At 48.5% G+C, this 23,083-nt stretch overlaps 1 protein-coding gene across 6 annotated transcripts in view; it reads left to right on the forward strand.

Moving 5' to 3' along the window:
- The first annotated feature begins 5,070 nt into the window (after window positions 1–5,070).
- LOC307200602 (transcription initiation factor TFIID subunit 1) overlaps window positions 5,071–23,083 on the forward strand; it is a 50,138-nt gene continuing 32,125 nt past the window's right edge. For 4 of the 6 annotated variants that reach the window (XM_079949188.1, XM_079949192.1, XM_079949190.1 and 1 more), the window contains exons 1-15: window positions 5,071–5,277; window positions 6,708–6,825; window positions 7,974–8,090; window positions 9,046–9,168; window positions 10,071–10,312; window positions 11,944–12,162; window positions 13,021–13,230; window positions 13,996–14,191; window positions 15,871–15,987; window positions 18,006–18,173; window positions 18,940–19,067; window positions 19,163–19,270; window positions 20,545–20,718; window positions 21,090–21,263; window positions 21,353–21,457. In XM_079949188.1, coding sequence (XP_079805314.1) covers window positions 5,149–5,277; window positions 6,708–6,825; window positions 7,974–8,090; window positions 9,046–9,168; window positions 10,071–10,312; window positions 11,944–12,162; window positions 13,021–13,230; window positions 13,996–14,191; window positions 15,871–15,987; window positions 18,006–18,173; window positions 18,940–19,067; window positions 19,163–19,270; window positions 20,545–20,718; window positions 21,090–21,263; window positions 21,353–21,457 — 2,328 coding nt within the window. In that variant the 5' untranslated portion in view covers window positions 5,071–5,148. The remainder of the gene's footprint in view (window positions 5,278–6,707; window positions 6,826–7,973; window positions 8,091–9,045; window positions 9,169–10,070; window positions 10,313–11,943; window positions 12,163–13,020; window positions 13,231–13,995; window positions 14,192–15,870; window positions 15,988–18,005; window positions 18,174–18,939; window positions 19,068–19,162; window positions 19,271–20,544; window positions 20,719–21,089; window positions 21,264–21,352; window positions 21,458–23,083) is intronic. The other 2 variants (XM_079949189.1, XM_079949191.1) reach the window with 1 other exon arrangement.

Consider the following 23,083-nt stretch of genomic DNA (forward strand, 5'->3'; position numbering starts at 1 on the left):
CAGGGTGACCTCCCGTTGCTCAGTCCCTGCTCCTGCCAACCTAGCAGTTCGAAAGCACGTCAAAGTGCAAGTAGATAAATAGGTACCACTCTGGCGGGAAGATAAACGGCGTTTCCGTGCGCTGCTCTGGTTCGCCAGAAGCGGCTTAGTCATGCTGGCCACATGACCTGGAAACTATACACTAGCTCCCTTGGCCAGTAAAGCGAGATGAGCACTGCAACCCCAGTGTCGGTCACGACTGGACCTAATGGAGTCCCTTTACCTTTACCTTTTTACCCGTTGTTGAGGTTTCTTTAGGGGGAACTGTTGCCGAATATCGCTCACCCACAGGACCAATGAGCGTGTACAAGAAGCCAAAAATAACACGGCCAATAGCCAGTGACAATCTCCAGCTAGCAGCAGCAACCGATCCCACATGTCGTCCCCCCCGGACTACCCATGTATAAGACAACCCCCAGTTTTTAACTATATTTTACAATAAAGAAAACCTCGTCTAATACATGGGAAAGTACGGTATTTATGGGGTAACAAGAGGGTCTAATGCTAATGATATTTAGTACCCTCCTAACAAAGGGGCACGGGTGGCTCTGTGGTCTAAACCACAGAGCCTAGGACTTGCTGATCTGAAGGTTGGCAGTTCAAATCCCCACGACGGGGTGAGCTCCCGTTGCTCGGTCCCTGCTCCTGCCCACCTAGCAGTTCGAAAGCACATCAAGTGCAAGTAGATAAATAGGTACCACTCCGGCGGGAAGGTAAATGGCATTTCTGTGCACTGCTCTGGTTTGCCAGAAGTGGCTTAGTTATGTTGGCCACATGACCCGGAAGCTGTACACCGGCTCCCGCAGCCAATAAAGCGAGATGAGCGACCCAACCCCAGAGTCGTTCACGACTGGACCTAAGGTCAGGGGTCCCTTTACCTTTGCCCTCCTAACAAAATCTCCTTTCTGTCTTTCCTGCATGAAACTATGAAACCACAATGAAAAACGGCGGCCTATCAGCTGGAGCAGGAGAGGCAGCCTCCGAAAACAGGAAGACGCAAGGAGAATGTCATCTGCTGGGAAAGGAGCCTCACTGAAGATGACACCAGCAATATCGACCCACAACATCCCAGTGACTTTGGGGACTGGGAACTTTTAACTGACCAAAACAGCAAGATGAAAATGCGAGAAATAAGAGCAACACTGTTTAATTATTAAGATAGGTTAAAATGGATGTGTTGAATAGCACAGGAGAAATATGCAGCGTTCAAAGTTAAACAATACTTTATAAATTTATGTAGGAATATTTGGGAGTATATTACATTGCATTTTTATATATTATTTGCTTTCTTTCTTTATATGCATCTTTGTTCTCCCCCCTCACCTCCCCTCTCCCCCCCCCTTTGCATCACTTTATTTCTTTATAATTGCAATTATTTTGATAAAAATATATTTTTTAAAGAGGGTAAGTATGGAAACCATAGGAGGGGAGGCCAGGAAGTCAACAGATAAAGTAACATTTGTAATTTTTTTGTGAAAAATAAATAAGGTTTTTGTTTTTTAAAAAAGAAAAATAGACCCAAAGTTTGGACTTGGCCATCTTGGGGAAACTAATGGGGAAGCAAGGTTGGTTGGAGGGTTAATGCAGTGAAAGCTTCTATCCTAGTATCTAGGTGCAAACAAAGCCTAATACAGTGGCACCTCGGGTTAAGTACTTAATTCGTTCTGGAGGTCCATTCTTAACCTGAAACTGTTCTTAACCTGAAGCACCACTTTAGCTAATGGGGCCTCCTGCTGCTGCTGCGCCGCCAGAACACGAATTCTGTTCTCATCCTGAAGCAAAGTTCTTAACCTGAAGCACTATTTCTGGGTTAGCTGAGTCTGTAACCTGAAGCATCTGTAACCTGAAGCGTCTGTAACCCGAGGTACCACTGTATCTAGGTGCAAACAAAGCCTAATATCCTGAAGACATCACAGTCTTCATTCCAAGGAAAGTGAACCCGGGGTAAGCACAGGTACCCCTAGAATTTGGGATGTTCACAAGAGTCCTTTTTCACCATACTGCCCCATTTCCTCATATGACGAACAGCAGGTGCTCCATCTGTTTATCTCCAAATGGCTCTTGCCTGCAACCTCTTATTGTGGGGTCTCAGCAAAAGCCGCAGAGGCCTGTTCTCCTGTTTTTTGCTTAGCCTTGATGCCATTTTGCTTCTGTACAAAGAACTGCCTGCTTTAGAATTTGTGAGCCACAAATATGTGAAGACCAGATAACGTTGCTAGGCGATTTTCAAGGAAACCTCCCTCTGCCAGGCAACTCTCCCCTTCAAGGTCTCTGGGGAGGGTGTCCTGTTTTGATCAGTGCAAGGAACCTTGAAAGGGGGAAAGGGAGGGGGGTGGCTATAAAAAGTATGAAAAAAAGCCCGCTCTGTTTTACTCAGCTGAATAAACAAGTGATTATGGGAATCTCCTCTGTCTACGGCATTTATTTGATTTTCAGTGACCCAGGCAGCTTGGGCCCGATTAACGGACCCCAACAATATGGACAAGACAAGATCCCGGGTATAGGGACTCATGAGCCAATGTAAATTATAAGAGAGTGGTCTCAGCCAAAGCCTCCCGTTTTGTTAAGGTGGATCGAAAAGGTTGGATCACCCCATCAATTTGCATTTCTTAGTGCAGAAAGTATTGATCTGATGTGTAGAGATCTTTCCTATTCTAATTAATTCAAGAGAGTTCTGAACACCTGACTTGCTAAACTGCCTCTGCGGATGTCTATTCTTGCCCCCTTGGTTACTCCCTGGGTGGGGTGCCGTGTATGTGTTCTCACGCTTGGAGAATTATGGTGGGATGCCCTGTTCCTGCTGCCTATGTGATTTCCTGCTTCTTGGTTCATGGAGGTGGAGCTCAATTATTATTCCTTCAGAGAAGCTGAGTACAGCTGGCTTAAAATGGTTCTCTTATCTCTTCTTCAAGGTTATGCTGACTATACTGTAATAAGAGGCCAGAAGGAGCCTGGGTTTCTCTTTCTATGTCTTTCTCCTTCTTTTCCTTCTGGTGCAGTGTTCTGTACATTGTATGCAAGTTATTGTAAGTTTAAGTTAAGTCTGCTGCAACTGGATTTCTTATGGGCAGGGCCAATCCTGAATGTGGGTTGGATTTGTGACCATTATGCTCATTTGCCTTCAGTAGCAGTAAAGCTCTGCTGGATGAAATATTAATTGCCTCTGGTCTATTTTTTGGGAATTCTGCAACGTGTTTAAGTTTTTACTCTGCTAACTATACATTGGGATTCTACTCTGGATCACTACTGAGTAGAATTCCATGACACACCCTGCCCCACAAAAATATATGGCAGAGCTAGGAAGATCATACACAATAACTCCAGTAAGATGTGCACCCCCCTTCATGGATCACTGCCTTGCCGTGGCGAAGGGGCTTGAAGAACTCAGAGAAGCTATGAACTATGCAGAGCAGGGCACCCAAGATGAACAGGTCATAGTGGAGAGTTTTGACCAAACGTGATCCACCTGGAGGAGGAACTGGCAAGCCACTCCAGTATCCCTGCCAAGAAAACTCCATGGACGCCTGCTTCTTGGGAGAAGGGCAATGACAGGCCTAGACAGCATCTTGAGAAGTAGAGACATCACCTTGCCAACAAAGGTCCGTATAGTTAAAGCTATGGTTTTCCCAGTAGTGATGTATGGAAGTGAGAGCTGGACCATAAAGAAGGCTGATCGCCGAAGAATTGATGCTTTTGAATTATGGTGCTGGAGGAGACTCTTGAGAGTCCCATGGACTGCAAGAAGATCAAACCTCTCCATTCTGAAGGAAATCAGCCCTGAGTGCTCACTGGAAGGACAGATTGTGAAGCTGAGGCTCCAGTACTTTGGCCACCTCATGAGAAGAGAAGACTCCCTGGAGAAGACCCTGATGTTGGGAAAGATGGAGGGCACAAGGAGAAGGGGGCGACAGAGGACGAGATGGTTGGATAGTGTTTTCGAGGTTACCAGCATGAGTCTGACCAAGCTGCGGGGGGCAGTGGAGGACAGGAGTGCCTGGCGTTCTCTGGTCCATGGGGTCACAAAGAGTCGGACACGACTAAACGACTAAACAACAAAAGATGTGCACCAGCAGTTAGTACTTGCAGGAGACTGGGGAAAGAGAATTACCATCCTTGTCCTCCCTGATAGTCGCCTTTTGCTGCTGCCAGCCTCCTCTGGGAGTACTATTTTTATTGATTGATTGGTTTCTTGAATTTATATACCGCCCTATACCTGGAGGCAGTGGAAGACAGGAGCGCCTGGTGTGCTCTGGTCCATGGGGTCACAAAGAATCGGACACAACCAAACAACAATAACATACCAGAGGTCTCAGGCGGTTCACAGAAAAGATCAACATAAAAACCACAACATATATAATAATAATAAAACCCCCAATAACAACCCCCCCCCGGGAGCCAGCTGTATGCCATCTACCACCCCTCCCCTCTGAACTATATTTAAGCCAGGAGCGGAGCAAGGACAATTGCCAGAAACTGCATTGGCCCTTGAACTCTTGTTTTGCTATACATATTTAATATGCTATACATAAGAAATATGTTGTACATACTTCATACTTCAGCCTAGATTGTTCGTTTATACCCAGTGCATTTTTTCTAAAAAAAAATGTTTAGGGGGTACTCTCATTTTGATTCAAGAAAACCACCATTTTATAGTTCAAATCGGGGAAAATAAATATAATAATTGTACAAAAGTACAAAGATTCACAAAATGTTAGAGGTAAAAAGAACACAGTTTATATTCATGCTGCGTTTGCAAAATCGTTAATTTTTGCCGGGTTGTGTGTTGTTGTTGTTTTGGAACTTCATCTTCTGCATGTTGATATATTTCCAACGTATTCCAATGTTTTCGGGGCACAGCAGATCGCGAGGAAAGCGGCGGATAAGTCAAGCGACCCATCGACAGAGAAGCCGACCCATGGAATCCTAGAGGCGCCGCTGTAGCGGATGATGCGGAACTCGCCCACGGGGCCTCCCAGCGCCGCTCTACCCTTCCGGCGTGCTTTTTATGGTCGCGGCGGCTTCCGCTTCCGGCGTAAACACTTAAAGGCAGGCGGCTGAGGCGGCGGCGCTCTTAGGAACGGAGTCGGCGGCTCCCGCTGCGTCGTGGAGATGTCGGACTCGGACAGTGAGGAGGACGAGGGCGGCGAGAGCCGGGCGGCGCCCTTCTCCCTGGCCGGCTTCCTCTTCGGCAACATCAACGAGCAGGGCCAGCTCGAGGGCGAGGGGCTCCTCGACCAGGTGGGCGCTTCTCGGGGGTGGGGGCTTACTGGCCCGGGGGGGGGGCAGGGGACGAAGGGGGGGCTGGCTAGCTAGCCGTGTCAAGGTAACGGGGGAGTGGGGCGGGGCGCGGGGCACAGTGGGAGGGGCCGGGTTGAAAGGGGGAGGGGGACACCTGTCAAGCTGGGTCGAATTGGAATGGGGGCGGGACAAGGGGGGCACGGGGGAAAGGTAGGGGCGGGGGACTGGCTAGTCGGGTCGAGCTGAACGGGGGAGGGGGGCTGGGAATGGTGGGGGCTGGCCAGCCGGGTGGAGTTGGGGGGGGGGTGCAGGACAGCACGCAGGAGGAGAGACGGGAAGGGAGGGGGAGCGGGGGGGGTGCCAAGCCATGGGGACTGTGGGGAGCCCGAGGGCTGGCCAGACGGGGGAGCAGGGGGCTGCCAAGCCATGGGGGGGGGGGCTAGGCTTGTGTGGGCGGGGTTTGCCCAGCCATGGGGAGGGTGGTGAGGGCTGTACAAACGGGGAGTGAGGGGCTGCCCAGCCATGGGGACGGGGCCCGAGGGCTGCCCAGACGGTGGAGTACGGGGCTGCCCAGCCATGGGGAGGAGGGGTGAGGGCTGCCCAGGCGGGGTGGTGGCTGCCCAGCCACGGGGGTTGGGGCGAGGGCTGCCCAGGCGGGTTGGGGGCTTCCCAGCCATGGGGATGGGGGGGCAGGGCTGCGCAGCTGTTGGGACCGGGGAGAGTTCTGGGTCAAGCTGGAGCAGGGAAGAGAAGATGGTGGGAGGGAGGAGGGGAAGGGACGCAGCAGGGAAGGGACGGGGGAGTCGGTACACGTGGGGCATAGTGACCTTTAGATAAACTGGTCTCAAACTAATTCAGGGCTTTATGCCAACAGAGTAACACTTTGAACCTGTTCAGATGCTTCAAAGGGAATGGGGGCAACTTGCAAGCCCCCAGCTGGCTCCAGCCCACTGGCCAGTAGCCAGGTGATCTCCTGTCCTTGGCTCAGAATGAAACAGCGACCCACTGTTTCAGAAGCCTCTAATCAGCAATATAGTAACAGACCCTGGCTTGATAGCAAATGAGCAACTGGTGCAGATCTCTGAGCAAGGCACAGTGAAAACAAAAAAAATCCTTCCAGTAGCACCTTAAAGACCAACTAAGTCAGTTCTTGGTATGAGCTTTCATGTGCATGCACACTTCTTCAGATACACACGAAAGCTCATACCAAGAACTGACTTAGTTGGTCTTTAAGGTGCTACTGGAAGGAATTTTTTTGTTTTGACTATGGCAGACCCCATAGTTACAGATAGGTAGCTACCTATCTGTAACAAGGCACAGTGGTTTGAGTTAGAGCATCTACTTTGTATGAGGAAGGTCACAGTATGGTCTTAAGGTTCTTTCCCTCCGCTTCCAGCCAGATCCTATTTTCTTTCTGTCCCCCCCCCCAGGAGTCAAAAAAACATTTGGCCGGACTTGGGGCATTGGGTCTGGGGAGCCTTATAACAGAAATCACAGCCAGCGAAGATGATGCTTCTGAGTCAGACGGAGCCCAGTTGGATGAGGAAGGTAGGAGAACGTTTTTGTCTTAGGACTGGGACAGAATAGCTTTCTCTAGGCTGGTGCCTTTCGTATGTTGTTGGGAGCCCCATCAGCTCCAGCTGATGGCCAGTGGTCAAGGATGATGGTACTTGTGGTGCAACAACTTACTGAGGGCACTAGGTTGGGAAAGGCTAGGATATAAGGGCTTTGCTCTCTCAGGGATCAAGGGTGACTCCTGTTTCTGCATTTAAAAAGAGGTGCAGCTGGTTAATTCAGTGTTCTGGCATTGCTTACTCAGGGTTCGCAAGTAATGGCTGAACTTAGTAGCAAAGCAGTAGCCTCTACAAGCCGCCTGTAAAGTCCAGCACCACCATGATAGCACAATATTTTATTTTAATTTGGATACCACTCTTCATCCATAGATCTCAGGGTGGTTCAAACATAAAAATACAAAATAAAAACACAACATACACAATAAAACAAGAACAAAAAAAACCCACAAACCAATGAACCCCCCTCACCCTCTCCCACAACCCTGTGTAAAAGTTGTATAAGATGTTAATCTGCCAAAGGCCTGGTTGAAGAACGCTTTCACGTGGTGCCTAAAGGTGTATAATGAAGGCACCAGGTAAGCCTCCCTGGGGAGAGTATTCTACAGGTAGAGACCCACTGCAGACACTGCAGAAGAAAGGCTTGTTCTTGTGTTGCTACCCACCTGACCTTGTGTGGAGGAGGCATACCTAGAAGGGCCTCCATCAGTTGTCTCAAGGTCTGGGTACGTTCATATGGAGACAGATCGTCCTTGAGGTATTGTGGCCCTGAGCCATTTTTTAAAAGATGATCTTTATTGGTTTTTTAGAATTACATGCTATACATACACATATAATATTACATTTTAGAAGCAAATATTACATTTGAGAGCAAGAATAAATCTAAAAAGGTCCTGAGCCATTTAAGGCTTTATAGATCAAAACCAGCACTTTGAATTGGGCCTGGAAACTAACTGGCAGTCAGTGGAGTGGGGCCAGAATTGGCATTATACGTTGAAACCCGTATTGCCCTGGTGAGCAATATTATTCTTGAATGTGGGTGCGGAAGCTGGGATAGAAAAACGGTGTGGCCTGTTGGGTTTGTAATTTTTCTGTGTTCTTCCCTGTTCCTCTCCCTGCTGCCAGGCTGGGTTAAGAGCACCGAGGATGCTGTCGATTATTCTGACATCACCGAAGTGGCCGAAGATGAGAGCCGCAGGTACCGGCAGGCAATGGGCAACCTTCAGCCAGTTCAGAGGGCAGGTAGGTGGTGGCAACAGCTGCTTTCCTTTGTCACAACTGATCTTTCACCTCTTCAACTGGTCCTTGCTAACCTGACACTCGCCCTGGCTCCCTGTTGCTCTTTTTGTTTAGCATCCTGTGTATGGGGTGTTAGGGGAAGGATAGTACCTCTGGTAGATGGGCTACTAGGATGACCAGCCCCATCTGCTCCTCACCTCCGTCTTCAGCATGTGCAGAAACCATTGGGCCCACTATTGTTCTTGTCCTCTCAATCCGCTGGAGCTTGTTTTTGCATGCATGGGAAGTCCCTAACTAACCAGGGGTTTGAGACCTGTCGGCTACCCTTGACTGGTTTAGCTGGCCAGTTGAAACCAATTCCAGGGTGTGGCTGCTGTCACATTCCCTTTGTTTTTGAATTTGCTGTGCACCCATCTGGGAGTTTTATATTAAAAGAACATAGGAAGCTGCCTTATATTGATTCAGATCCCTGGTACATCTGGTTCAAATGGTACGCGGGTGGCACTGTGATCTAAACCATCAAGCCTCTTGGGCTTGCTGATCTTGAGGTCAACAGTTCAAATCCACATGTCGGGGTGAGCTCCTGTCACTTTGTCCCAGCTCCTGCCAACCTATCAGTTCGAAAGCATACCAGTGCAAGTAGATAAATAGGTACCTGCTGCGGTGGAAAGATAAATGGCGTTTCCATGCACTTGTCATGGTGTCCTGTTGCGCCACACAAGATGAGTGCTGCACCCCATAGTTGAATTTGACTGGACTTAAGCGTCCAAGGTAAACCTTTACCTTTTTTTACCATCTATTCAGATGGTGGGAATAGAAGATCTGTTTTGGATGATGGAGGGTGCCTGGATCTTCTTGGAATGTTTAATCCTGGTGGTTTTTAACGAGGACAATAAACTGAAGTTGTGATGTGATGGAAGGGCTGCCCACCACTCCGTTCTTCTCTTCCTTTCTTTAGATGATGACGATGATGATGATTATGATGCTGACTCCGAAGATATTGACTCCAAGCTGATGCCTCCCCCACCACCACCTCCAGGGCCAATGAGAAAAGAGGACGAAAAGGATGCGACTGCTTCTGGTGAGTATGTACTCCTGGGAAGTGTCTGTGAGCCCTGCAGGGCCCAGGGGGGAGCAGTATCATAGGCTTGTAGAATTGGAAGGGAACCCGAGGGTCATCTAGTCCAACCCCCTGCAATGCAGAAATCTTTGGCCCAACTCGGGCTCAAACCCATGACCCCGAGATTAAGAGTCTCATGCTCTACCCACTGAGCTATCCCAGGTCTGAAACAAAACACAATGAAAAATAGTGGGTGGAATCCAGTGTAGCAATACCTCTTGTTCTGTTAGCATAAGGATTTTTGCTTGTGTCATGTAACTCCCCCCATGTGCACCCCACACCCAGTCTGTTCTGGAGGGGCTACATCGGCAGAGGAGAGGGGTAGGATGTTCCATTGCACAAGCAGAAATCCTTGCGCTGGCAGAACATTCACACAGTGCCACTTTGGATACAACCCTCATCTGGGATTTCCCTTTTGCCTTGCTGCCTCAGCTGAAATGTGGTTTTGTTTTTGATGTACTTTTTTTCTGGCTTGCAGTTTTTCACTTTAAAGTGCTTTCAGCTTTGTGAAAAGGCAGTATGCAAATGTGCTTCATTTATTCAATAACCGTACAATCTACCGGAAGCAGGAGAATTGGATCTTGGAATTTAAAACTCCCTGAGTGCGGAGTCCATGGAGTTTTTGATGTGTCCAGGAGGATTTGCTTGGCGTCTCTTCCCCTCCCACTCACTTGACCCTTTTTAAAATGCAAGTTGAGAATTTCAAGAAATACTGCACTTTTGTCTTTGATGCCTGGAATAAGGCATGTGACCCATAAAGCTTTCTGTCATGTTGAGGTTAGGAAGTAGAGTTTCTTTCTTTCTTTCTTTCTTTCTTTCTTTCTTTCTTTCTTTCTTTCTTTCTGAGAGGTACTCTCTTCCAGGGTCTGAAGACAATGATGGTATCATCCTTCCATCCATCATTGCACCTTCATCCGCTGCCTTGGAGAAGAATGACTTCAGCAGCTCTTCAGATTCTGAATCGGAGTCGGGGTCCCAGGACTCGAGGAAGGCAGAGTCCAGCGACAGAAGTCTTACGCTGCCACTTGCAGGGATAATGCAGCAGGATACCACCAAGCAGCTGCCAAGTGTCACGGATCTGTTCCCCGAGTTCAGACCAGGCAAGGTAGGGCTTGAAGGTTGACCCTCTGCAGAAAGGGGGGCGGGGAGGACTGAGTGAAAGGCCATGCTTTGTGCTAAAAGGATGGAGGGCTCCCCCTGTGCTTTCTTTCCTTTATTTTATGTCATATAAGTTAGCAGAACAGATGGGCTATCTTCTCGGGTTGATGAGCCCCATGTAGGAGAAAGAAAACTCTGATCCTAAACCTCCACTGCCCTACACAATTCTGGGGTGGATTTGCTAACATGGTTGGATGGAACGTTGTACACTTCCTTCCAGCAACTCCTGCAGCCAAACTGGTGCCAGATGTATTGCTCTGCATTCCTTTGGCACACATCAGTGAGGCTTGTTGTCTGGGCAAAAAGGTAAAATAACAAAATTGAGGAAAAAATCACAGCCATACTTAAAAGCATAAATGTAAAGGGATCCCTGACCATTAGGTCCAGAGCTCACCCCGTCGCGGGGATTCGAACCGCCGACCTTCTGATCAGCAAGTCCTAGGTTCTGTGGTTTAACTCACAGCGCCACCCACATCCCTACTTAAAAACATGCAGAGGATAAAATGCTAAAACAAATGAATTGTGATGTTTGATACAGCTTCACTAGGTGAGGACAACATTGGTCGCTGGGAACCCACAAAAGCGGAGTTCACAGGCATATGTTACCCAGGCTTCTGTCGAGGCATAGCCTCATCTGAGATTTTCACATGTGTAAGAATCAAGTCTTATAATCAGCAGGATTGCAATCTGGAAACCAACCAATGGCCTTATCAGAAGAGCAAACATAACATCATAGGAGCAGGCTTGAATAGCAAATTCAAATATTTATCTGTCAGTTTCAGCAGATTCCTTCACACCTCATTACAGACATTTCTGCTCTTTTACAACACCCTTTCACTCAATATTTTCTTCGGACTTGCTTTTACTGCCAGTAAGCTATCTTTCAGAAGGTGCATCAAGGTATTTATCCACCACAGGGGCACTTTTTTGTTGAGGGGATTGCAGCTCTTCCCACCCCACCAAAAAACTGCCCTTCCCTGCTACTGAAAATGCTGCCCCACTGCAGTTAGGCTTGGAAAAAGCCTCCTATTTTATAGCGGTTTTTCATGCCTGGCTGTGGCAGGGGCAAAGGTTACATTGACAGAATGGATGTTTGTGTCCGTGAGTGTAGAGGAGCTATCTGAATAAATAACACTGCCTGTGTCCCCCAAGCTGAGGAGGCTCCCCCACTCGTCGTTCTGATCTAGCATCCCCATCTGCAGAGGGCTGCCTCTCCAGTGAGCCAGAGATGTGAACTTGCCTTTGACACAGCTGAGTGACCAGAGGCCAGTCGCTTGCGCCTCCCAACCTTTCCTCCACTCTGCCTGTGTGGTGTAGTGGTTAAGAGCAGTAGACTCGTAATCTGGTGAACCGGGTTCGCGTCTCCACTCTTCCACCTGCAGCTGCTGGGTGACCTTGGGCCAGTCACACTTCTTTGAAGTCTCTCAGCCTCATTCACCTCAGAGTGTTTGTTGTGGGGGAGGAAGGGAAAGGAGAATGTTAGCCGCTTTGAGACTCCTTTGGGTAGTGATATATCGGGATATCAAATCCAAACTCCTCCTCCTCCTCCTCTTCTTCTTCTTCTTCGTCTCCCCTTAGGTGCTGCGCTTCCTGCGCCTCTTTGGCCCTGGGAAAAACATCCCATCGGTCTGGCGCAGCGCCCGCAGGAAGCGCAAGAAGAAGCACCGGGAAGTCACTCCGGAAGTGCAGATCCTGGATGGAGAAGCTGCGGTCGAGACAATTGTGGAAGAGAAATCTCCCTGGGAGTACGAATATGCCCCGCCTCCTCCTCCGGAGCAGTGCCTTTCAGACGACGAGGTGAGTCTTCAGGAGCAGAGAGGATGATAGAACTGGGGTTGGGTGTCACGTCACATGGCTTTGTTGCTACTCCAAGGGAGAGGGCGGGGCTTCCTCTCTGCCTTGCAGTAGGACTGTCTCCCTGCCGACAACAGCTGAATCTATTCCAGTAACAAGGCAGGCAGGGAAATGGCAGTCTCCCTAAGGCAGATGCCAAGCATGAATCTGCGTGGCTGGAGTCTTTGGTCATGGATTGGCTGGAGGCAGAGGAGTGGTGAGAGGCAACAGCTGGGGGGACCCCCAAGGGAAGAAGGCTCAGAGCCAGGGTAGTGGTGGTGGGAAGACAGTGAGTGGTCAGAGGGAGTAGATTGGTAGGAGGAGATGTTGGAAGCTGAAGAGGCAACAGGGTTTAGTGAGCAGGAAGAGTCTGTGGCAGAGAGCAGCCCAGAATCGGAGGCAGAGGTGGAGGCTGGAGAGGATAGGGTTAAGACGCAGAGATGAGGCAGGCTGCTGAAGAAGCCAAGGGGGGGGGTCCTCCCCCTCCTGCTGTGACCAGCCCCCGCCCCCGGTCTCCCAGAACCCAGAGAACTATGAATAAGGTGAAGCAGAGATAAGTTGGAGAAGTATCAGGTTGCTTAGAAAGGACCCGGGGTAGGAGGGGCCTTAGAGAGCAGTGGGAAGGCTGGAACCTTCAGTCTTCACAACTGCCTCATTGGAGCAAGACCTACTGTGCTCACTGGGTCTGAGCTGCTTAAAGAGTTAACTTCCCTGGCACCTTGTTAGTTATTTCTGACCTGCACCTGACCCCTGCCTTGACATCATCTCAGGATGATCCCAGTTCTGTCTCCCTTGACCCTCCAACACCCTCTTGTCCTCCAGATCACCATGATGGCACCGGTGGAGTCCAAGTTCTCCCAGTCTACAGGAGATGCGGACAAGGTGGCCGACACCAGGCCCAAGGTGGCTGAATGGCGCTATGGGCCTGCCCAGCTCTGGTATGACATGTTGGGCGTTCCTGAGGATGGCAGCGGCTTCGACTATGGCTTCAAGATGAAAGAGCGCAAAGAGGAGGAGGAGAAGGAGGAGGTAGTGAGTTGGGGGAAATTTGTATCTCCTGAGGCAGGAGGACGGGGCCTTCCTGCCAGTGCCTTGGCAGTTTTAAAAATTTCTTTCTGTAAAGTTTTATTATTATCATTTCATATTATAATGCATATAAAACAGAGAACAATTATAACCATGAAATAAAAGATGGAAAAACAGAACTACGAAACAAACTTACAATGACCACATGAGTTAAAACAACAAAATTCAAGTAAAGACTTATCAACGTTCTCAGATAATGAAGTTTTGTCAGGCTTATGACAAGGGTCGACTTGAAAATGACAGTTCCGCTCAGTGCTATTTTTCTGTAAAAAGAGGAGCTGGAACTCATCATTTATACCTCCCTCATTCTCTTTAGAATGGCAGTGGCACCCACCTGAGAGGTGCTGGAATTGAGTTGAAAAAAAGGTTTGATTCTGCTCTGTATGTCATAAAAGAACGCCAAATATATTAAAAGTGCCTGGAGGTTCTAGTCCTTGTGGAAATCTCAAATTATGCACAGTTTTCTCCATTACTGCTGTATTGCAGAATGTGTGGTACCAGGTGTCCAGTGCAAGGTTTGTGGCAGTTTCCCATTGAGTTGCAATTTGTGCTGCCAGGATCGTATACAAGACCAATTCTTTGGGCCATATATCTGCATTGGCATCGTCTAATGTATTCAGCGACATTCATTTTGGACAGCAGGCTAGTTTCCATAGTAGTAATCATCATTTCGTTCGAAACCCTTGACACTTTTCTGTTCTGCCCTTGCAGAATGCTGTGGTGGAGAAGGATGCGCTGCTGGCAGACGAGCACTTCCTCATGGTGACCCAGCTGCAGTGGGAGGACGACGTGATCTGGAACGGGGAGGACATCAAGCACAAGGGGACCAAGACGCAGCGGGCCAGTCTGGCTGGCTGGCTGCCCTCCAGCATGACCAGGAATGCTACTGCTTACAATGCCCAGCAAGGTGAGCTCAGCAGGCAGCTGGGCCAACACGGGCCATAGTTCAGTGTCAGAGCATTTGCCTTGCATGCAAAAGGTCCCAGGTTCTGTCCCTGGGCAGGTGTGAAGGACTCCCTGGTCCTGAATGGGGTAACTGTGCCCCTGAAGAACCAGGTGCGCAGCCTGGGAGCCATTTTGGACTCACAGCTGTCCATGGAAATGCAGGTCAATTCTGTGTCCAGGGCGGCTGTCTACCAGCTCCATCAGGTACGCAGGCTGAGACCCTACCTGCCCACAGACTGTCTCGCCAGAGTGGTGCATGCTCTAGTTATCTCCCGCTTGGACTACTGCAATGCGCTCTACGTGGGGCAACCTTTGAAGGTGACCCAGAAACTACAACTAATCCAGAATGCGGCAGCTTGACTGGTGACTGGAAGTGGCCACCGAGACCATATAACACTGGTCCTGAAAGACCTACCATTGGCTCCCAGTACTCCATCCCCATCGTTCAGCCCAGACACTGAGGTCCAGGTTTGAGGACCTTCTGGTGGTTCCCTCACTGCAAGGTGAAGGTACAGGGAACCAGGCAGAGGGCCTACTCGGTAGTGGCACCCTCCCTTTGGAATGCCCTCCCATCAGAAATAAACAACTATCTGATTTTTAGAAGACATCTGAAGGCAGCCCTGTTTAGGAAAGTTTTTAATGTTTGATGTACTATTGTGTTTTTAATATCATGTTGGGAGCCGCCCAGAGTGGCTGGGGAAACCCAGCCAGATGGGCGCGGTATAAATAATATTTTTTATTATCCCTGGCATCTCCAGGTATGGCCAGGAAATGCTGCCAGAAAGCCCAGAATACTGCTGCCAGTCAGTTTACTCAATCTTGAGCTTGATGGACCAGTGGTCTGACTCAAGATATGGCAACTTCCAGATAATTATGTGTCTCCAAATGCTGCTGACTTTTTTTGTTACTCTCTTGATAATGGAATTATTATTATTACTGTTACTCCTTTTACATATGCCTCAAGGTGATCTGCAGGCATACAATAAGAACGGCTAAAAATGGTTTTAAAAATACTACAGCTTTAAAAGCAATGCCAAATGAATACAGCAGAGACCCTTCATCTTGCTGCAAAAGTTTATTGAAACGAAAATGTCAGCAGGTTGTTTTTAATGCCTGGTTTTATTGAGACGCAGGTGGCGCTGTGGGTTAAACCATAGAGCCTAGGACTTTCCGATCAGAAGGTCGGTGGTTTGAATCGCCGCGATGGGGTGAGCTCCCGTTGCTCGGTCCCTGCTCCTGCCAACCTAGCAGTTTGAAAGCACGTCAAAGTGCAAGTAGATAAATAGGTACCACTGCGGCGGGGAAGGTAAACGGCGTTTCCGTGCGCTGCTCTGGTTCGCCAGAAGTGGCTTAGTCATGCTGGCCACATGACCCGGAAGCTGTACGCCGGCTCCCTCAGCCAGTAAAGCGAAATGAGCGCCGCAACCCCAGAGTCGGTCACGACTGGACCCTAATTGGTATATTTAACAAATATGCTGTGTTACATGAATGGCTCAGAGGTTTTGGTTGATTTACTTGGCATTTAAAGATCTTGTCGAGGAAATAAATGAGAATCGCCCTGGAACCTTTCTTAGCCAGCTGCCGCTTGGTTTCAGCAGAGGCTCTGTGACATTACCAACGCCCTCTTGCTTCTATCTCCAGGGCTGAACCGCAGTGGGTCCCTGCTCAATTTGCCTGTCCCTATGATGCAGAAGCCCAGCATGTCCGGAGTCATGGGCCTTGCCAAGTGCAAAGAGAAGCAGCTCCCGGAGCAGCAAGGTAAGGAGGAGAGGAGGCTTGCGGCTCACAGTGAGGAGATGGTATGTGTAGGTCAGCAAAAAGGGAACTGGTGATAATTACCTGAAGGCTCTGGGTCTGATGTATCGGCTGCAGCCCTGCCCAAACATTAAACTTAAGGTTTCTTCAGAGGAGAAGCGGCACCCCACAACAGATCTCTACACCACCCGTGACCCTGAAGAGCTGTTGAATCCTGGCATCCCTGCCCCAGGACCAGAGATCCCCACACCTGGGTTCCTAGCTGACTTTCTGATTCCACCCTCAGCCATCTCTCCCAGCAGCACGGGAGAGTAGTGAGCCCAGGCAGGAGCTTCAGAGCACACAAGACTACTCAGATGGCTTTAAAAAGGGATAATGATGGTGATGATGAATTTTGTATACTGCCCTTCATCCCTATGTCTCAGGGCGGTTCACAATTTAAAACATAAGCACAAACGGTGCGAAACATTCTCCGGCCAAATTCAGGCACTTGCTTCTGCTTTCGCTCAGAGCATGCAAGTCTTTCTTAAGTAGCCCCAGCGAAGGTGGGGATGTGACGACCCCAATTCTTAACAGAAATCCGTGAAATCCCAAATAATATTGGGAGCCGAGGAGCACGCATTGCAGCAACATAATCCTATGTATGTCTAATTAGCAGCATGTTCTGTTAAATTCTGTGGGACTTAACTCCAAGGTAAGAATGTATAGAATCGTAACCTCAATCTCTCTTGTTACTGCGTTCACCCACTAGTGGCTGCATGACCTACTTTCATCAATTACTTAGTTAAGTATAATAATTTTATTGACCATTAAGGTAAATGTGCACAGGATTCGACAAATCTATGGAGGGTTAGATTGTCAAAGGCTCCTAACCCAGATGGCTATGTTCACCATTGGAGGCAGTATTCTTCTGAATACCCGTTGCTGGAAACAGCAGCAGAGGGGCTTGCTGCCGTGCTCATGTCTAGCTTGTGGACTTCTGGTTGGCCACTGTGAGAATGCAATATGGGACTAGATGAGCCATTGGCCTGGTCTAGAAGGGCTTTTCATAGGAGGCCTTGAGAGAGCAGCGCCTTGGCATTGAGTGGCTTAAAGTCCAGCGTGCCTTAAGTTAGCAGGTGGCAAGGTCGGTGCAAATGGGAGCACTTGAGCCCTATGGGTTTCCAGGAACAAGACAGCGAGGGTGTGCTCTGGTGAGGAACAAGCAGAAGTAGGGAATTCTACTCATATATGGAATTCTATTCATATATTGATCCAGAGTTGAATCCCAATGTATAGTTAACAAACTTTAACACGTTGCAGGATCCCCACAAAATAGACCCAGAGGCAATTGTATTTCATCCAGCAGAGCTTTACTGCTACTGAATGGGGAGGGGTATACAAGGGTTAAGGAGGGACGCGGGTGGCGCTGTGGGTTAAACCACAGAGCCTAGGACTTGCCGATCAGAAGGTTGGCGGTTCAAATCCCTGCAATGGGGTGAGCTCCTGTTGCTCGGTCCCTGCTCCTGCCAACCTAGCAGTTCGAAAGCACGTCAAAGTGCAAGTAGATAAATAGGTACCGCTCTGGCAGGGAAGGTAAACGGCGTTTCCGTGCGCTGCTCTGGTTCGCCAGAAGTGGCTTAGTCATGCTGGCCACGTGACCCGGAAGCTGTACGGCGGCTCCCTCAGCCAGTAAAGCGAGATGAGTGCCGCAACCCCAGAATCGTCCGCGACTGGATCTAACGGTCAGGGGTCCCTTTACCTTTACCTATGTCTTGTTGACGGTGCAAAAACCTTGTGTTCAACGAGCAGCATTGATTCCACACAAGATCTCCACCTGGAGCCATTCTCCATTGACAACGTGCTCTTCCTCCTTGTCTCGTAATGGCAGAGTCTGGAGTTGGTCTCTTCTGGTGGTACTCTGTGGGGTGGGGTCTGCCTTTCTGAGAGGGTGGCAGGCCTCGTTTGGGAGAAGAGGAACTTGACGGTATCCTAATACTCTGGAAATCTTGAGAGATATGTCGTTTGTTGTGTTGTTGCAGCATCTCTGGATGAAGACAAGCCGTGGTATTCTATTTTCCCCATTGACAACGAAGAGCTGGTTTATGGCCGCTGGGAGGACAACATCATCTGGGATGACGAGGCAATGGAAAAAGTCTTGACCCCACCCGTTCTGACCCTTGACCCAAATGATGAAAATATAATCCTGGGTATGTCCACAGAACCGTAGTGCTTTCCCTTTGGGCCTACTAGTGGTTGATGAGAAAAGATCTCTGGCTTTCTGAAGCATGGTGATTTTGTAACTGGGCTTGAAGGTGAAAAATTCAGGTGGGCTGGGGGAAATTTTTTCCTAAGCAACCACCTGTCCAAGGGTGGTGAAGCTCGTGCTTTTTCTATCTCCCAGGAAACTACCTCGCCTAATGAATTCTGGGAATTGTAGTTAATATGAGGAGCCTGAGGATCTCTTACAGAACTTTCAGTAAACTGTAATTGCCAAGGTTCTTTTGCAGCAACCATGACAGTTAACTGCCCCCCTCCCCTTATTTAAATTTGCATTGTAGCTATTTCTATACTGAAATGAGCAGTGGGGCTTAAATTGCAGAAGTAGGGAGTGAGGTAACCTGTTATGTAAAAGATCCCATAGGGAGGAACCATTTCCTCAGGTTTAAAAATCCCCATAATCTCTGACTGTTTTAAGTTTAATGGCTATTTTTAAAAAATCAGTCAGGCCATTTAAAAAATAATAATTTTGCAAATGTAACAGAATAAAAATATTGTTAGCTGGTATTAAAAGAGAGAATATTCCATCAGTCCCGGCTTAAAATTATAGCTTACTATAAATAGTTTCATGTCCAAATAGGTACCTAAAAGAGATTGATGATTATAAGCCCTGCATTCAAATGGGCTTCTTTTATGTATTTGAAGTGGTGCTGGGGATATCTGCTGGCAAGCATTCTCTTGTATGTTCCTTCCTAGAAATTCCTGATGAGAAGGAAGAGATGACGTTGAACTCTCCTTCCAAAGAGAGCAAGAAAGAGTCTTCTCTAAAGAAGAGCCGGATTCTCCTGGGCAAGACAGGAGTCATTAAGGAAGAGACTCAGCAGGTTTGTGGGAATGGCTCAGGTCCCCCTCCCCCACACATAAGAACGATGAACAGAAGGCAAATTCTGACTCTTGCTTCCCTGTCTTGCAACTCTAGAATATGTCTCAACCGGAGGTGAAGGATCCATGGAACCTCTCAAATGACGAATTTTACTATCCAAAGCAGCAGGGGCTTCGTGGAACCTTTGGAGGCAACATCATCCAGGTTAGAAACCAGTAGGGGCAACTCTCTCCAGCTCTGTGTGTGCATTTAAGTACGCAAAATGCAATCTCCTGTAGAATTCCATCATTCTGAGAACCACGTGCCATTGAATGGTGTTCCTTGCCTTCGTCATAGGACAAGGTATAACTGGTGACCCAGCTTTTGGTTGGAAGTTTGCAGGCCCTCTTCCCAAAGCTCTGCATGCTATAGAAAGCAGCAGGTCCGTGGTACCTAACACCAAGAAAACTAGCGCTAATACGCCCAGGAACCTCACCAAAAAGCTGGCGAGGGTGCACCTCCACAGGCACATACCTCCACATGTGGTGGGAGTGCCCCAAAACCCAACTATTCTGGACAACCATACGAGAAATAAGTAAAATAAATAAAATAAGTAAAATAACCAAGCAAGTACTAGAAATCACCCCAGAATTGACCTTACTAAACATCTTCCAAGACAATAATGCCCACTTTCACCACAAAGAACTCACAACCCACCTACTTTCACCAGCCAGAAGCATCATAGCCAGACACTGGAGAGACCTGTCAGGAGTAAGCATGGACCAATGGTACCAAATAGTATGGGAAACAGCCCTACTAGAAAAATTAACCAATAAACTGAACCTGACACGGGGACAAATAGAAGAAGATGACTTCACCCCGGTATGGCTCCCCTTTATCACATACACAGCCCAACAAGACAATGACAAAAATCCACCAACAGCATACAAATCAATATGGCTAACCTGAACCAAAGCACCCACCCACCCCACTCACACATGAAAACAAAGACCACCACAGCCAACCACAAATGAATAACCACAACCTAGGCCAACCCCAACCTCTCTCACCACCAAAGGAACACAAGTGAACAGCACAATCAACGCTGACACCAAACCCTACATATAGTAAGTAAAATAGAAACATTGCCACCTGACCCCAACCCTGCCCATCTCCCCCCCCCCACCTCTTTCCCTCTTTTCTTCCTAATGTCTCAACAAATGAAACTGATTTGTAAAAATGTTACATGGGGGAAAAATACGAGAGAGAGACATTGCAAACACTTTTGTAAATCAAGAAAATCTTTAAGAATAATAATAATAAAAAGATAGCAGCAGGTCCTTTGGGCGGACACATCCCTCAGCCCCTTCTCTTCCTGTAACCCAGGATTTCCCTGTTCTGGGATGGGGAGGTGTCCCTGTGGATGGCGGTAATGTGCGTTCTGATTTTTGTGCCGCTCGAGTAACGGCGCACATGTGCTTTTTCTTGTCTTGGTGCAGCACTCAATCCCTGCAGTGGAGCTCCGGCAGCCCTTCTTCCCCACCCACATGGGCCCCATGAAGTTGCGCCAGGCTCACCGGCCTCCCCTGAAGAAATACTCCTTTGGGACCCTTTCCCAGCCCGGCCCTCATCCGGTGCAGCCGCTGCTGAAGCACATAAAGAAGAAAGCCAAGGTGAGGCCCTCTCACTTCCTGGTTCTGCTTTGACAGCTGCCACCTTGGCTGCGCTTCAGCTTTGAGGGGCTTCCCTGCTCTTCCTGGGATCCGTTGGGGTTTCCGTTGTCTTTTACTCTCTTGATAACCACCTCCTTTTCTCTGCGCCCTTGGGCTGCTCTTCACTTTGAGGGGCTTCCCTGCTCTTCCTGGGATCCGTTGGGGTTTCCATTGTCTTTTACTCTCTTGATAACCACCTCCTTTTCTCTGCGCCCTTGGGCTGCTCTTCACTTTGAGGGGCTTCCCTGCTCCTCCTGGGATCCGCCGCTTGGCGTGTGGGTTTCTGTTGTCTTTTGCTCCCTTGACAAACCTCCTCCTTGCTCTGCGCCCAGATGAGAGAACAGGAGCGGCAGGCCTCTGGCGGCGGGGAGATGTTCTTCATGCGCACCCCAGCCGACCTCACTGGCAAGGACGGCGACCTCATCCTGGCCGAGTACAGTGAGGAGAACGCCCCCTTGATGATGCAGGTCGGCATGGCAACCAAGATCAAGAACTACTACAAGCGGGTGAGTGCGCTGGGGTTCGGCTGCCAGGGTTTTCAGCTTCTGCAGTCTGAACCTGCCCTTCTGACTAACCCTGTCTTCCTTCCTGGCAGAAACCGGGCAAAGATCCTGGTGCCCCAGACTGTAAATACGGAGAGACGGTGTACTGCCACACCTCCCCATTCTTGGGCTCTCTTCATCCGGGCCAGCTGCTCCAGGTGAGAGATCTGACTTTTACAGGGGGGATGAGGATGGAGTTGGTGTGTGCTTCGAATTACCACCAGCTGCAATTGCTTGAGCAGGTGGCCTTTCTAAGGTCTGCCCATCTCTCTTTCCCAATGAAGGCATTTTGTGTGCAGCAGCAATATTAATTCATAGAATCATAGGGCTGTAGAGTTGGAAGGGACCACAAGGGTCAGCTAGTCCAAACTCCTGCAATGCAGGAATCTCATAAAAATAAAAACAAAAATATAAATGAAAAAAAAATATTTAAATTTAATTTAATTTAAATTAATTAAATTTAAATAAATTATTATTATTATTATTTATACCCTGCCCATCTGGCTGGGTTTTCCCAGCCACTTGGGGCAGCTCCCAACAGAATATTAAAAACACAATAAAACATCAAACATTGAAAACTTCCCTAAACAGGGCTGCCTTCAGATGTCTTCTAAAAGTCAGATAGTTGTTTATTTCCTTGACATCTGATGGGAGGGCATTCCACAGGGCGGGTGCCACTACTGAGAAGGCCCTCTGCCTGGTTCCCTGTAGCTTCACTTCTCGCAGGGAGAGAATTGCCAGAAGGCCCTCAGAGCTGGAGATTGGTGAATGATGGGGGTGGAGATGTTCCTTTATACTGGGCTGAGACTGTTTTGCCCAGTGTGGGGCTTGAACCCACAACCTTGCGATTTAAGAGCCTCATGCAGTACCAACGAAGCTATCCCAAATTCATTTGCTTATTTATTGCAATATTAATAACCCACATTTCCTGAAAGTATAATGAGAGCAGTATGCAACATACAAGTTTATAATAAAATCAGGGAAAGTGCCAGGCAAAAACTTCATTTTAAAAAATAAATAAATTGGCAAATACTGATAGGTTAAAAATAAATACAGTGGTGCCTCGCAAGACGAAATTAATCTGTTCCGCAAGTCTTTTCGTCTAGCGGTTTTTTTGTCTTGCGAAGCAAGCCCATTGACGGCTTAGCGGATTAGCGCTATTAGTGCTATTGGCGGCTTTTAGCGGTTTATCGTCTTAGCAGATAAGCGGATAAGCAGATAAGCGGCTTAGCGGCTTAGAAAAAGGAGGGGAAAAGGAAAAAAAACCCGCAGGAACTCGAAGCAAGCCCATAGGAAATTCGTTTTGCGAAGCACCTCCAAAACGGAAAACCCTTTCGTCTAGTGGGTTTTCCGTCTTGCGAGGCGTTCGTCTTGCGGGGCACCACTGTAAATGTAAAGTCCTGTCTAAACAATGCAGCTTTCGGAAGACCCTGAAATGAAGCAGGGGTGTTTACTGCCAGGTCGCTCAGATGCTTTCACGAAGCCTTGGCCCTGGCAAGTAAAGTTGTGATGGACACTCCGTTATGGCTAGGGAGTTTGTGTCTTGTGCATGGGTGCTTCTTACCCAAGGTGCCAGCAGAGGATGGAGGGTGGGGGTGGGAAAACAACTTGATTAAGGCATTTCAGTTCATGGCAGACTCGTCCTTGGGCTGCATCCAGTACCCCACCTGCCAAACATATGCAGGCAAGCAACCAGTTCTTCCGCTTTCTATTTTTTTTGGACACCAGTCACCTTTGGGGAATGGAAAATGACTTGCTGTGTGTGTTGCAAGCTTCAGACTCTG

The sequence above is a fragment of the Podarcis cretensis genome (genome assembly GCF_951804945.1).
Source record: "Podarcis cretensis genome assembly, chromosome: 13".
In the NCBI taxonomy this organism is placed as follows: Eukaryota; Metazoa; Chordata; class Lepidosauria; order Squamata; family Lacertidae; genus Podarcis; species Podarcis cretensis.